The sequence below is a fragment of the Drosophila mojavensis genome, unplaced genomic scaffold (genome assembly GCF_018153725.1).
Source record: "Drosophila mojavensis isolate 15081-1352.22 unplaced genomic scaffold, ASM1815372v1 contig_277, whole genome shotgun sequence".
NCBI classification, from domain to species: Eukaryota; Metazoa; Arthropoda; class Insecta; order Diptera; family Drosophilidae; genus Drosophila; species Drosophila mojavensis.
Genome location: NW_025318822.1, coordinates 1,758,973 through 1,774,309, shown reverse-complemented (window position 1 = coordinate 1,774,309; position 15,337 = coordinate 1,758,973). Strand labels below are relative to the sequence as shown.

Sequence of the window (15,337 nt, the reverse complement as noted above, 5' to 3'; positions counted from 1 at the left end):
TAATTTATTTCGTATTTGCTGCCCGCCATGCATGAGTAAAACGAATACGACAAAGTCCGACTCGGACTCGGACAACTACAATGACTGTCGAATGCGAGCGCCCATCTAACTATCTAGTATCTAGAAACACAAGCGAGCGCTGAGATAAATCCAGTGCCAACTAAACATATACAGGCACTTACATATGTATATATATATAATATACTAGATATATATTTAGATCTATACGAGCGCACATTGAAAATTGTCAGCAAAGCTTAACTCTAATCTAAAAACAAGACAAGTTAAGCGAAACATTGATCAACAACAGCTAGATACACTTCAAAATATTAGAATAGACGAACTATTTCATTTTTAAATAATTAAAGCAAAAAACTCAGATAAAGATGTTTTTTTAATTTATGTCTTACAATCTTTGAAACAAATATAGCAAGTGAATAGAGAAATTCAAACAGAAATTTATTTTAAAATAATATTATTTATTTCAATGATTACAATTTTTATCATTATAACAAAAATTATTTTTAATTATTATTTTAATTATTTATAAAATAATATTGGATCAAGATAATAAATTTATTATATAATATATATTTATGCATTTTATATTTAATTTTTAAAATGTTTAGCGATGGGATGCTCTTTGCCATTCTTTATATCGCTAAATCTTAGCCAATTTGAATTTCATGAACTAATGTTTATCGTCTAGTATCTCACTCTGAATAACACAGAGATATTATCCATCATAATGCACTTGTTGTACCCCTGTCACACTTAGAAAGTAAAAAACGAAATACACTCCCCACCCCAATGATCTCTAGACCGGATGCTCGTGCACTTGGCGTGTCGCCTATGGATAACTATTTCGATTCGATTTCGGTTTGAGTGTCGATTCTATGGATCTCGAAGCCCCGTTCGCGTTTTAAGTATCTCCCATGCTGTGTCGAAATCATTGACGCATCGCATTACATAGACCAATTCTGGTGCAGTTTGGCTCGAACTCGTTCAAAGACTCAAATGTGTTAGACTGCCAAGGCGGAAGCTTAATCGTTAACTATGAGCGCTGACTAACAAGTCGTCGCATATCTACACACACACATACACATACTCACATTCATACATGTAATGTTTCCCACGTGCAGCACGACAGCAACAACAAGTGGCGCACACACCCTGAAGCCAATCTCACACCCTGCCACGGCCCCTGCCACAACAAGTTGCAGCCATATAGCACGCACCAAGCCCGAAATGAATGAAATGAAAAGGGGGAAACGCGACATAAAATACTTATTAAAAAAGGCGAAAAGTTAATAATATGCGAGAAAGCAACAAACAGTAAACAGTAAACAGCAAACAGTAAAAGGTAAAAGCGTCGCCCATGAAGCAAAGTTCCGATGCCGTTGCCACGTTGGTGGTTGTCGATGCTGCTGTTGCTGTTCCTGCTGCTGCTGCCTCCATAGACAGGCAACATAAAGCACGGGTCAGCAAAGGTGGTGCTGGTGCTGCTGGTGCTGCTGCTGGTGGTGGCGGTGGCCAGCGCAAATCTTTCAAGAGTAGTTCCGCTCTTTTGTATTGTGGGCACAGTTGCAGCACATCCGCTCCAAGTTGGCTGCCTCTGTCACGAAGAACGCTTCGACCTGTGAGGGAGTACGCACTGATTATCTTTGTATAATGATTGCAATTAAAAAGCGGCTCACGCGGTGGGCGGGGCGCTAGGCGTGAAATGTGCGGCACAGGCCAAACTAACGAGGGCTCTGCTCGAGGGGGAGTGGGGGAGAGGAGGCAGTGGAGACTAAGGTGCAGTCGATCACTTGTAGTTTGTACCGGAAATAGGCACCATTTTGAGTGTGAGTGCGAGTGTGTGTGTGTGTGTGTATAAAAGTCGAGCTCAGTTCAAGTTCTTGTTGCGCATTGGCCAGCAAAAGAGACAGAGATTCAAACGAATATTGCTCAATTGTTATTATGTTACGCTTAGTGAGCAGACTGTGACGATGTCTAAGTGTGCGTGCTCGCGTGTGTGTCTGTGTGTTGTGGGTGTATTTCTTTGCGCTTCCATAAGCAGCGCGCCTCAGCGAATCACTAGGCGAGACCAGAGAGAAATCGCCGCTTTCGATCGTTAGTCGCTCACTCCCCTCGCCGCAGCGCTGCCCTCCTCGCCTTGCCTCTGCCGCTGCGCTGCGCTGCTTCTCCTTTGGCTACACAATTGATTTCGCCGCGTTTCGTATTTGCTGTTCGCCGTCATCGTCGCTTGGCTGCCTCTTTGATTTAGTTCACTATCTCCCTCTGCCCACAAGTTCGCCTCGTCTCTCACTTATCTTTCATTAAAAGCATTGGCGCTCGTTCGCCGCGCTGATTAACTTGCAAGTCGGCTCGAAATTTCATTGGCTGTTTAGTTTTTCTGTGGGCTGGGCAGCGCCTTTGCTTAGCTTAAGGCAGCTTCTGCTCGCATGTGCGCGCAGAGAGCTGGTGGAGCTAATCAATAAATCATTTCAAGGTTTCCTTAATTAAAAGTTTTTTGGCCAGAAACAAGCCACAGACTCGCTTCTCTAATAAACTTTTCCACATGCCATGCAAGACAAAGCTAAAAAAAAAAATAAATATATATATATATATATATATGTATATATAAAAGAGAGGGCAAACGGCGAAAAATTGATTAACTGCCCGAAGACCACAAAAAACTTCAGTTGAGCAAAGTTTCGAACCCTTTCCAATAAGAAAAAGTTTTCAACTTCGAACAAGAAAACGAGTCAGCCCTCCGAGGAGCATGTGAAACTAAAGCAAGCAAAAACTGTAAAACTGAAAACTATTAAACGCTTAAGTCAGGCGGAAAATGAGACAAAATAGTTGCAGAACTTAGACACTGAAAGAGAGAAGCACAAATATGCTCAGCCTTAATTAAGGGCAACTTGAGCAAGGTATTGCAGGAAGAAGCCGAACAGGAACAAAAAAATTATAAAATAAAAAACAAGAAAACAGAAAATAAATTCGACTAATTGGCTGGCGCGAAGACTCAAGCGCCAAGAGCAAATGCTGGGAACAAAAAATGAGGCAAACAACCGCAAAATAGCGACAAGAAAAATCAAAAGAAATCGCAATGGAAACTCAGCATCGACCCCACTTGACATTAACCGTTAACCGCTTAAGCTGGCCACACTTATTTGTGTTTTCTTCTGTCGTTTTCTTGAAATATTTGCCCAGGCCAAACAATGGAGCCAAGAAGAAAATAAGAAAAAAAAAGGAAAACCCAACGACACACACACACACGCAGGAAATACACTACTACAGTTACAAAAAGTTACTGCGTTTGGGGTCTGTATTGACATAATTTCTGCCACAAGTCACACTCAAGGCGTTGGCCAGGCACTTGAGCACAAATTCTAAGGACGAATCCACCCTCAATTAGTTGCTCAGTGTATCCTGGCAAAGACGTTGTCCTTTTGCATGTTCTTTTGTTAATATTTGCTTTCTTTCACCGGATTGTTTGGGCTCAGTTTTCAGTTTCAGTTACAGTTTCTGGTTGGATTTCTGGTTGGGCTCTGGTTGGGTTCAGGTTGGGTCTTTGGTTTCATTTACATGGTCGTTAGACGACTTTTGCCGCAAATTAGCCTTTGTTCTGCTGATTAGCCAGACGCTTTCTTATTGGCATTTCCGCTCACAGTTTATGCCTGGCAAATGTGAAAGGAATATTCGTGGAAATAAATATGAATCTAATGGGAGTTTAAGTGATATCATGGTTGCAAGGAACTCGGCTGGCTGTTTTAGCTTATCTAATCGGAATTTGGGCCGATTGCTGCCTGCACCATTTGTCAAATCTTGTACACACTTCAATCCTTGATAAGCACCGATTGTGGCTATATACGTGTATATCTATATTTAGATCATATCTAATCAATGGCCAGCTAAAATATTGACTCGCCTTGTTTGCATAGTCAACTTTTATTTGCTTATTAGCTTCAAGTATTTTTTCGAATTCGATTTTATCAGCCCAGCACAGCAAATAGAAACGAATCTGTTTGCACTGTATCTTATCGGAAAATGCTTTTCCAGCATTTGAATGCATTTTCATAATTTATGTGAGACCTTTTACCTGTTGGGCCAACCCTTCTTCCTTCCGCCTGTTTCTTTCTTCCGCCAAACAAATGAAACCCGCTCGAACTTCCGCTTTCAATAAGTGTCTAATAAGTCCAAAGTTCTGGTTGCAACCCTGAGTTTAGGCCCAGGCCCTGTTTTTTTTAGTTAGTTAGTTCCCACCGTTTACTAGTCGGCACCCTTCTGCGGAATTTCCCGGATATTGTTATTGGTTTATACTGATGGCCATGTGAACGCCTTTTCCTTCCGCTGCTCGACGCCTACGCCGACGCCTGAGCCGCCCAACTTGTTGTTGCCTTTCGTTGTATTTGCTCAGGCAATTCTCCAAATGTGCAAAATGATTGCGGCTTCGTGTTAACCTCCACTACACCAAACCCACACCACACACACACACATTCGAGCCAAGTTGAACCCCTCGGCCCGAGTGGCTTAATGTTTGAGCCACACGCGAGCTGAAAATTGCTGTGCGAAAAAAAAATGACACAGTTGTAGAGTCACTGCTTGCGGTTTTGGAGGCATTCCATGGCATTCCAATTAGATTTGCAGTTTTATAAAAGAAATAGGAATGTAAATTTACTAATATGAAAAGCGGTTTGAAAGTCACTGAATACAGTTTGTGAGTTGTTGCCAATTCGAGTTACATTTGACTCTAATTGGAATTTCGACTTTGAGCTGATTAAGAATATAAATTAAGAAATTCCAGTCAAAATAGCTTCTTAGCTCTTTTTTTAGCAGAAATGTGCGTAACTCCAATTGGAATGAAATTCCCCCGAAGCCAAAGCCTGAAAATCATTAAGCTTAAATTAAAATTGAAATTAATTTTTATTGCAAAGTATATATGTGTGTATGTATTCATATTTCTTTTTTTTCTATTTTTGTTTGTCTTGCATTTTAAAAAATATACGAACTAAATATTTACTCTACTATCACTTATAGTTCTAAAGAGCAGTTAACAATTTTCACTTAAGTTTTCGCACTCAATGTTGATTCGTTTCTATGATTTCCTTTGCCTATTTGTTTGTGTTAGTTTTTCTTTTGCTCAGTTTTCGTTTCCATTTTTGATTTGTGTATTTTTTTGAGATTTTCTTATGGTTCGTATTGTACTTTCCAAAAACTCGCTGACACTTGGAGGCTAGAGCGAAAGGCCAATTCTCATTTGGGTTTCGCGGCGTACATGGACGATATATATGTACGATATGTATGTATGTATATATATGTATATTTATATACACATAATATATATATACATATAGATAGATGCATGCACAGTCATATATACAAATATAGATTGGCACTAATACACATACATAGTGATATGTATATATATGCGTTATTGCTACTTGGTCAAGTTCTTGCGCTGCTCAGCGATGTCCTTCTCGTTCAGGTGAATGACCCGACGGCCGAAGCGCGCCGTCAGCTTGGAGAAGAAGCCCACCCGGGAGGCGGGCTTGGTGTCGTCCGCCGACAGGGGCGGCGCTTGATAGGCGTCTTCCTCGCAGTTGCCCGAGGTGCGCCCATTTTTGCCACTGCGGCCCTGGCCGAAGTGAAATGTCGCCCGGGCCACGTTGCTGCGCGTGAACGGCTTGTCGGAGGACTTCTCCGACGGCGTCGGTGTGGCCATGGGCGTGGGCGTGGTTCGGCCGGAGGCAGCGCTGCAGGCGCCAGCCGGCTGGCCATTGACTTGTAGCCGCTCCAGCAGACGCCCGTCCATGGGCGACTTGGGCAGCTGACTCCCGTTCGTCTGCGTGATCGGATCGGCCTTCTCGTAGAGCGTGCTGGGACGGCGGCCCGAGCCCTGGTAGTGGAAGCGCTGTGGACTCTTCGCTATCTTCTGCGTCTGGGCGAGCTGTCGCTGGGCGCTGAGCAGGGTCGGCTTGACGTCAACGCCGCCCGAGACATTGGCTCCGACTGTACGCTTGCCACCACTGGGCGTGGTGGTGGCGCTGGAGCCGGCGCTGGTGGAGGTGGAGGTGCTGGTGCTCGCCGAGCTAGAGGAGGCTGGCTTGCGGGCGGGTGTGCGGCGTGTGGGCTTGGCGGGTGGAGCTGCTGCAGCAGCGCTGCTCGGATTGTGTGTGGTGTGTGCAGGGCTGGCTGATGCCGTTGCCGTGCCGGTCGCCGTCGCCGTCGCCGTTGTGGTTGTCGTTGCCAGAGCATTGGCCAAGCGTGGCGGCAGCGGGCGGTTCGTAGCCGAGAGACTCTTCTCGAGGGGCATCATCACCTGCACACAGCTGGCGACAGGCAGTGCGCTGGAAGAGGAGCTGTCCGATGTGGCGGTCTCCGACGATGTTTGGCGGGAGTTGCGCGGTTTGGTCACGCCCAACAGCATGTAGGTGCAGTAGATGTCATCGAAGGCTTGGCCTCTAAGCGACGCCTCCACGTCGCGCCGCTTGTAGCCCATGTTGACCAACATATCCAGCCGAATGGCGTCCTGTAGCTCCATCGGCTTCTCGCGATACGGTCGCAGTCGATCGGCCTCCTCGTAGCCCAGATTGATCCACTTGTCGCTCATCACATTGTTGAGGGTGGTGCGCTTGGCCGGATTGAGCACCAGGAACTTGCGCATAAGATTCTCGCAGTCCATGGAGATGTAGTAGGGCACGCGGTACTTGCCGCGCAGGACGCGCTCTCGCAGCTCCTTCAGTGTGCCGCCGTCGAAGGGCAGGGAGCCGCTGACCAGCGTGTAGAGCACCACGCCCAGCGACCAGGCGTCCACCTCGGGGCCCGCATACTTGCGGCCCATAAAGAGCTCCGGAGCGGCATACGGCGGACTACCGCAAAACGTTTCCAACTGGGCATTCGGATCGAAGGTGTTCCCAAACCCAAAGTCGGCGATCTTGATGTTCATGTGCTGATCGAGCAACAGATTCTCGGCCTTCAGATCGCGATGGACGACGAACTTGCTGTGACAGTACTGGATGGCCGAGACCAGCTGGCGGAAGATGACCCGGGCGTCGCGCTCCCGCATGCGTCCGTTTTTGACCAGGTGATCGAATAGCTCGCCGCGGCTGGCATATTCCATGATGAGGTAGAGCGTGCGCTCCGACTCGATCACCTGGAAGAGGCGGACGATGTTCGGGTGGTTGAGCAGCTTCATGATGCGCACCTCACGGTATAGCTTCTGCCGGGCGCTGGCGTTCAGCTGCGTCTTGTCTATCACCTTGATGGCCACCTCGCGCCCGGTGGGCACATGGAGGGCGAGCTTCACCTTGGCAAAGTTGCCCTTGCCCAGCGTCTTGAGGATCTTGTAAACGCCGTTGCCGTTGCCATTTACATACGACTGAAACTTGAGCTCCGTGCCATTGCCCATGCCATCGGTCGCATCCTGGCCGGCTGCCTGGCTGCTCTGGCGAACCGTTGCGCCGCTGGGCGTGGCCGGCCCCGCCTTCGATGGCGTTGCACCAGCAGCACTAGCTAATGCAGTTGCTGTTGCACTGGATGCTGTCGCTGCTGCAGTTGCACCGTGGCTCGCTGTGGCCGTGCCAGCTGTCGGGGATTTCCTAACACAGTTCTCCTTCTCGGATGTTTTGAATGATTTGGGCGCTTTCTCGTCTGCTGCTGCCGCTGCTGCTTTTACTTTTGCCGCACTCTCATCTGCCAAGCTGAATTCTACAATTTCTAAATGTTTATCCGCCGACATTCTAAACTTACAAATTTTGTAGAGCTTCAAACACGAAACTGACAGCTAAGCAGCTTCTAGAATGAGCCCCAATTCCCCAGCCCTTTCAATATAGCCAAGTGGCGTATGTCTGCCGCAGGATTTCAGTTCACGTCCTTTACGAAGCTCTACGCACGCCGCGCACGCGTCCTTTGAATCACCAAATGGCAAATGGAAGCTAGCTGCCCCTCCCCTACACTGAACTCAAGGCGTAATTGTTGACTCGTCTGTTTTTCCAGCTCTGAACATCTGCTCGTTTTCGTCGGCACCCTCCCGGCCTGGCTTGGTCTGGTAAGCTTTAAGATAAGACCCACCAGGGCAACCACTGGCTGGGCGCGTGTGTCGGTAGCTCTAACCCTCAGCGTTCAGCTGGCATTGGTGTGGCCGATAAGCATAGCTCGTCCTCGGCAGGATCGCTTGTCGCTTGCTTTGTCTCGACCCTCACATGCGCCGCAACTTCCTTATGAACTCAACAACCCCTCGACATTTGCTCGCAGTCGCAGGAGTCGCTGTCGGAGCCAGAGGCAAATTTGTTTGCCTAATGCTTCATGTGGCACGAGCGCATAACCCAATGAGCCTTTTCGTAGTCCTCGCTCCTCGCTCCTCCTCACTCCTAGCTACTTGCTGCTTGCTCCTTGCTCGCCTTCCCTTTCGATAACGTTGCTGTTTTGATCGTGTGCCGTTGCTCCGGTTGGTGTCAAATTAAAATCCACTCGAATTATCGCTGAGCGTTGACAACTTCGACGTGTGTGATCAGCTGCATGCAAGGAAAAAACAGTAAAAGGATTTTATTACAGGTGATAAATGATTGTCGGGGATAAGGGGTAAAACTATCAGCAAATCAGCTTAGAATTACTATTTCGATCTTTTCCTATCTTAATGCTTCTCAAATAGCATAGATCCTAGAACATCTGTATTTAATCAGCATGAAGTTCCTAATGAAGTCATTGAAATTTTGAAATTGTTTTATAATTGCCCTTGCGAAATATGTCTATATCTAAATACATGTATTTTTCAGATTTTTAGTTATAAAAAACCAACGAATGAAAGAAAATAGAAATAAGGTCGGTCTGCCTCTATACAATTTAACATATGCATATACATACATACTTATATATACATATATTAATTTATAAGCCAAAATTCTACAATTCACATATCATAATACATTTATACATATAACAATTTAGATCCCTGTACATTATTTTGGGTATGAAATATTTGACAGCCATCGAAACATATGGGCTATTCTGGAATATGTTTCTATGTTATGTTTCCTAGAAGAATGAGGTCAGTTGGTACGCTCCCTGTCTCTCTTACTCTGTTTCTTACGCTCTCCTATATACATATATAGCCATCGAGGTGGTAAGGATTAGCGCCATGACGATCACTTGTTCTAATCCACAAAAAAACATTTGGTGCTTTATCTACGAAATACAACCAATACAATATTCAGTCAACCGTTCTTCCTTTTGCACTTGGTTTTATTCGCTTTTGCACCACTGTACCAACGCCGATCGCTCGGAAAGTAATTTGCTCTCGCAAACCATTAACAACCTTCCCTTGTTCGCCGTTCTTCCACTTCGCTTCGCTTGTTTCTTGATTCCCTCTTGTTTTGCACTTACATTCTGCCTGCATGTCCTGCGATCCTCTGCCGTAGGCTACCTAGTCAAACTACCCTAACTGCTACCTACTTACCTTTCACAAAACACACTAACACACACACACACACACGCATAGCAGGAACAAAAATTAACTCATGCAACAACTACAACAAAGGAAACGAAACTGGTCCTTAATCTGGCCTTTCTTTGCGCCTCAACATTCGTTCGCTCGTTCGCCCTGTGCGACGTGTAACAATTTCTCGTTCTCGCTTTGAACTCTTGCACACACACACATACAGGCACACATGTACATGTGTGCCCACAGCCTGTGTGTCCTTGATCCTGCTTACTTGTTTTCGTTATTGCTGTTGTTGTTGTTGTTGGTATTGCTCTGCTGTGGCTTGCAACATTTTCTCAAATTTTGCCATCGTCATTCTCATCCCCTTGTTCTCATCCAACCCTGACCGCCTGCCTGCCTGCCTGACTCGCTCACTCTCTCTCTCTCGCACTCTCTTTGCCTGCACGTCTAACTTGTCCGTTTTGGGTCGCATGCAGCGGCATTGTCATCTCCTTTTTTCGCTTCCTCTTCTTACTACGCCCGGCTGTGCCGTTTTCTTTGTCTCGTTTGCTCGTAATTCAATTGCAGCTGCTTCTTTTATGTTTTTATTTCTATTATTTTTGGCCTACGAAAATATGCGATTTGCAATGTCAGCAAAAATTAAAAAAAAAGAGAACTTGTAAAAAGAAAGCCATAAAAACAACAACCCATTTAGAGAATTGGCAACAGTTATGCATATGTTTAGTAATTCGAATGTCAACTGGAGCTGCACTTGTCCAAGTTCAATGTACCCCAAAGTCCCCTACGCGCGCTCCTCTACAGCTGCCCCCCGCCACACTGGGCGCTCGTCGGCAGAAGTAAACACAGACTCAACGTAAACAGTTGGCGGGGAGCGAGAGGGATTTGTTAACATTCGCCTTTGTTGCTGCTTCGCCTTCTGTTCACTAGCAGTTTAGCGCCTTCATTTTATTTCCCCCATTCTATTTTGATTCTTATTCTTGCGAGCGCTTCTCAGAAGCAGCAACAAGAACAACAACAACAACAACGACAACGGCGACCCACTCTCCCTTAGCCGTTACTCTCGATCGTCGCTTTCGGGCTGTTTGCCTGTTCGCCTCTTCTTGATGTTTATCTGCCGCTGTCGCTGCTGCTGCTGCTGCTGCTGGACAGAACAACTCTTCCCACTGACTCATCGTCAGGCAGACAACGGAAGGCCCGCAGCTTGAGACGCCAGCCACAGCAACAACCACAGCGGCGTTTGGTGTTTCGCTTTTCACTTGATCTTCGGGTTCTCATTTCTTGAGCGCGTCTCTTTAACGCACTTTTCTAGTTTTCCACCGATCTTTTGCCCTTGGCTTTACACATACGCACACACATACACATGCACACTCGCAGGCACAGTTACTTACGCTTCATTAGCGTGCAGCCATCTCTTAATTGTTTTATTGTTTCTACTTTGACACTATTTCTTTGAAACGGGTCTGCCTCAGAGTTGGTTTTTTTTTTTCTGTGTTGTGATTGCCAACTCAACGGAGTGGAGAAGCACTTGAAATCGCAATTCCCAGTGGATGGGATCGCTTGGTTTATTAATAAAACGCCTCTTTAATTGCAAAGGAGAACGCCCACTTCAACAGCAGATGGACAAATGTACGCAGACACAGACAGACACCAAGACAGACCACAAACTGAGGCCTCCGATAAGGCAGCAGCAGCCGCACCAAGCCGCCGCAGTCCCCATGGAGCACGAGCGTTTATCTTGTGCCAGTGTCCCGAAATCGAAAAACCAGAAATCAAGAGACCAAAGCAGCGCCAAGATAATTGCACATTTTACTTACGTTTCGTTTCGTTTCGTTCCCCTTCCCATGGCCGTTCCCTGGGCAGCAATCAAAAACAAATTAGAGTTAATCCACAATCCACACATGTGAGCTGCGAGCGGCGATCCGAAAATCTATCTGCGACTCTGCGCAACGAACTATAAGATACAAAGCGCGTCGTTGTACTGAACGCACAACTCAAAGTACCAGTGCCCAGGCCCAGGCCCAGGCCGAGTCTCAGATCCATGCACATAGCGATACAGGTCTGAGACGGAAAGAGAGAGAATCTTAAAGAACTGCACGCGATACAGATGTGCGCGCCGAGAGAGTCGAGCCGGACGAGCCGTGAGAGCGAGAGTGCGACGAGCGAGTCTCTTCTTGTGCTCATCGCCGTTTATGGCCATTACACGCTCATTCTTTGTGCGGCTTCTTTCGCTACTGAGTCTCGAGCGTTGAAGGTCGTTGTATTTCCTTGAGCGTTTCTTGAGCCGTGACGTCACAGGTAGGCAACAATGACGTCGTCGTTGGGCAGGGGAAATGAATGCTGATGGCCACAACAATGAATAACTTCGGGTTCGACTTCGCTTTCGTATTTCGTGCTCGTATTCGCTTTCGTCTTACGCCTCGCTGCCTTTGCTCATCCACGTTAAGTTTCTGCGGCGAATTTAGCGTCAAATTGCCTTTGTAGTGGCTCGCCTCAACATCTTCTCCTCTAACTTCAGTGGTGTGAGTTTTCTTACAGTAGCTGTTGTAGCTGTCGTGGTGGTAGTGCGGCTCTGTTGCCGACTCTTTCTAATTGTGCATGTGTGCGTGTGTCGGTGTGTGTTTTGAAGTTTTCTTATTCGCTGTTGGTTGTCGCTGCGTGTCGTTCGTTGTGTTTGTGTGCTCGCTATCTTATCGCATGCCCAACGCTCAATCAAGTGTACGTGTCTGCTGGTGTGGGTGTCTGTGAGTGGGACCAATAAGAACGAAGCAATCTTGAAGTGAATTCCACTACGGCTCTGTGACCAACTGCATTTCTCATTTAGCCGGCAGACAGACAATGCCAACAAAAGCCAAAACAGTTTGATTAAAAAACCCAAGCAAAACTTGCCATAACGAATAAATAATAAAATGCATTTGGTTTTACTCGTCTCGTTCTCTTCTCCTCTTTTTTCATATAAATGAAAAGAAAAATTATAATGACAAAGTAGGCGGCGTGAGCTAAAAGAGAGGGGCGGATGCTGTAGATGCTGCTGATTATAATAAAAGTTTTTCTTTTTTTTCTATTTCTTTTTTTGATTTTTACTTAACTCTTGTTCTATTTTGCTCGTTTTACGAGTTTCTTTGGCCGCGACGACTTTGAGGCGCTTGATTAAAAAGCTTTTGCATATTTCTGCCTTTTGATTGAAATTACTTTGAGATAAACTCGCACCACTCACCCAGCTGCAATTGTGCTCCCTCTACTCATAGACGACCATAGTCTAGCCCAAGTCGCATTCAAACACGTATTTGCATTTTGTAAACTTTGCAGTACCTACTTCTATGTTGGAAGAAACAGAAACTCAAGCTTCGAATGTGGGCCAAAGTGACATGTTAATAATTAAGCGGGTAATTAAGCATGCCAACAACACCAGACGAGAATACCCTCAAAAATAATTGTGAATAATGAAATGGCAGCTGCAAAATACCCTAGACATCTTATGTGAATATGCTTAACTCTCTCAAACACTTTGAAAGCACTTTGATAAAATTATGAAAGTATGAATTAGTTAATTTGATATTTTCTTTTTTTTTTTTAATGAATTACTACTTTTTTTGTATTTTATTCTAGATTGCTTAAAATATCAAGCTGTGTTTTTTACTATTATGTTTATATTTACATGAGTAATAATATGTTTTTAAGTTTATTCAGTTCAGCATTACATATAATAGGATCGAAGCTTCAATGTAAAGGTAGTAAATAGATATCGACTATTCTGCCTTAGCCGAAGTCCAAAACTATTTCATATAGACCATATAGATAGAGTTTACTTACAAGATTGATAAAGGGAAATTAGCTGACTGAAGTAAATTTCCTTATTTTCAATAATATCCCTTAATACCTTTTCTATTAATATTCATTTGATTTACCTAATTCCTATAAATTTCTTACAATGAAACAAATTAGATAAGCCTTGCGTTTAACCCTTGCCTGCCATTTCGATTGAAGTGTAGGGTATGCAGGCATTTGTATGCATACCTAAGTTGAGCTAGATAAATAACAACATCTTGCCATAATCGTTTATAATTGGGTCAGCCACACGTGGCAATTGGTGGCCGCCAGCTGACGCCCAAGACAGACAATGCAAATCACAGTTGGCCACAAATAGACACGCGTCTAGCTAAGGCAGCAGCAGCAGCAGCAGCAGCAGCAGCAGCAGCAGAAGTAGCAGCAGGAGTAGGAGTAGGAGTAGGAGCAGGAAGAGAAACAGCAGCAGGAGCATAGAATAGCACCTGATATCAATGCGGCATCGACTTTGCTGCATTTGGCAATGTTTAATCATGGAGGATGCGGAAAACAGATTGCAGCACCAGATGACGATGCGGCGCAAACAAAGGCCAAAAGGTTAAAAGGGAGATAAACAGACGGAGAACGGAGGACGGAGAGACAGGCTGCTGCATCTTTTAGTTTTTGGCAAACAATAGACAAAGGAGCATGCAGGATATGCGATACATTCACTTTTGCACATTGCCATGAGTTATGGAGATCTTAGGGATGCGGGCGCATATCGATTACGAAGATGCCCTCAACATCGACTTCTCGGCGTATGATTTGTGTTTTATTTGTCTTCTTCTTGCCCGCCTGACTGGCAAAAGGTGCAAAATTGTGAACGAACGTGCCACAAACTGTCTGCAAGGACTTAACGATTAATTGGATTTCTGTTCCAATGCCTAGCAGAGATGCACAGCATCAATATTCGATAATGCAGACGCATTGACTCTACTTTGCATTCGCTGCATCACAATATTTCTGATTCACGGCCAGGTGAGGGCAACCACAAAACCAGCTGCTGCTCCTGCTGCCCCTGCCGCTGCTGCTGCTTGGAGCTCTCAGCTAAATATACAAATTAACCCATTCAAACAAAAGGTTTGAGAAATGTGTCAAAAAAAGAGGTATAGAAAAGGAGAAATAAAGGTGGCCAAGCAATGGACGCCAAATGAGCTGAATCCATGTCAATAAAATGCTCAGCCCCTTTTTGGCCGAAATCAGTTTTGTCAGCTGCCTGAAAGTAAAAGTGCGCAGTTTTCATAAGGAAAATATCGGAAAAGTGCAGAGTTTCTCACAGATCTGAAAATAGGAGAATTGTTTGCAGCGTTCGTCAATCATTTGTCAGTGTCGGTGTCGAGTGGGCCGTCAAGGAAATGCACTTAGACAGTCGCAAATGTCCCTTTTGTTAATCCTTTGCGCTTGTTTTGCATTGCAGCCAATGCGAATCCTTTGCATTCGGCCGACCATTCATCGGGGCTCGGTTCGGTTCGGTTTCGCTTGGCTCTGATTCTCTATTCCGAGTACATTATCTACCTGCCTTTGTCAAAGAGGTTTTCACCGGCTTTAGCCCTGTTTTTGTTACATTTTTGCATAGTTTTTGTGTGCGTGTCGCAAAGACTACTTAAATTCATGCTTCGCATAAATACAACAGCAACAACAACTTTAGCGCAATTTGTAATGCGGCTGCGATCGGGAATTAGCCAAAATTTCTGAATGGATTTTCCAGAGTTTTCCAAGAAATGCAAACTCACACTCTATTTGCCTTAACAAGTTGATGCATTTGAGCGCTGCTATAACTAAAATGTTTATCCATCAACAATTACCTGAGAGAGCTGAGAAATATCGCTGTGGTATTTACTTACTTACTAGAAAATATGTTTAATTGGGAACTAATTTTAATTTTCTTCATTTTTATACCCTGAATCCATTAAAAATGGAAAATCAGGGTATCTTCCGAGATATTCTCTGAACTCCTGTAGGTTACATTTGGAGTTCTGTTGTATCACATCAAATATACAATTGAAAAATTATACATATTTTTATTATTATATTATAAATTATTATATATTATATTATATTATTAAATGTATAAATTATTATAAT

General features: G+C 44.8%; 2 protein-coding genes across 6 annotated transcripts in view; one reads left to right on the top strand and one right to left on the bottom strand.

Annotated features, from left to right (window-relative positions):
- Positions 1 to 15,337, top strand: part of LOC6574072 (homeobox protein prospero) — a 68,033-nt gene that overhangs the window by 15,947 nt on the left and 36,749 nt on the right. The gene's annotated exons all lie outside the window — the stretch shown is intronic.
- LOC6574073 (serine/threonine-protein kinase MARK2) lies at positions 5,054 to 11,435 on the bottom strand. The gene is made up of 2 exons (XM_032728906.2): positions 11,245 to 11,435; positions 5,054 to 8,504 (listed from the first exon to the last, which is right to left on the bottom strand). Exon 2 carries the CDS (start codon positions 7,727 to 7,729, stop codon positions 5,429 to 5,431), a length of 2,301 nt encoding a protein of 766 aa, XP_032584797.1. The 5' UTR covers positions 7,730 to 8,504; positions 11,245 to 11,435; the 3' UTR covers positions 5,054 to 5,428.

What these genes read in the sequence shown, in the direction of transcription:
- LOC6574073 (XM_032728906.2), bottom strand. Translation starts at nt 7,729, where the DNA reads ATGTCGGCGGATAAACATTTAGAAATTGTAGAATTCAGCTTGGCAGAT.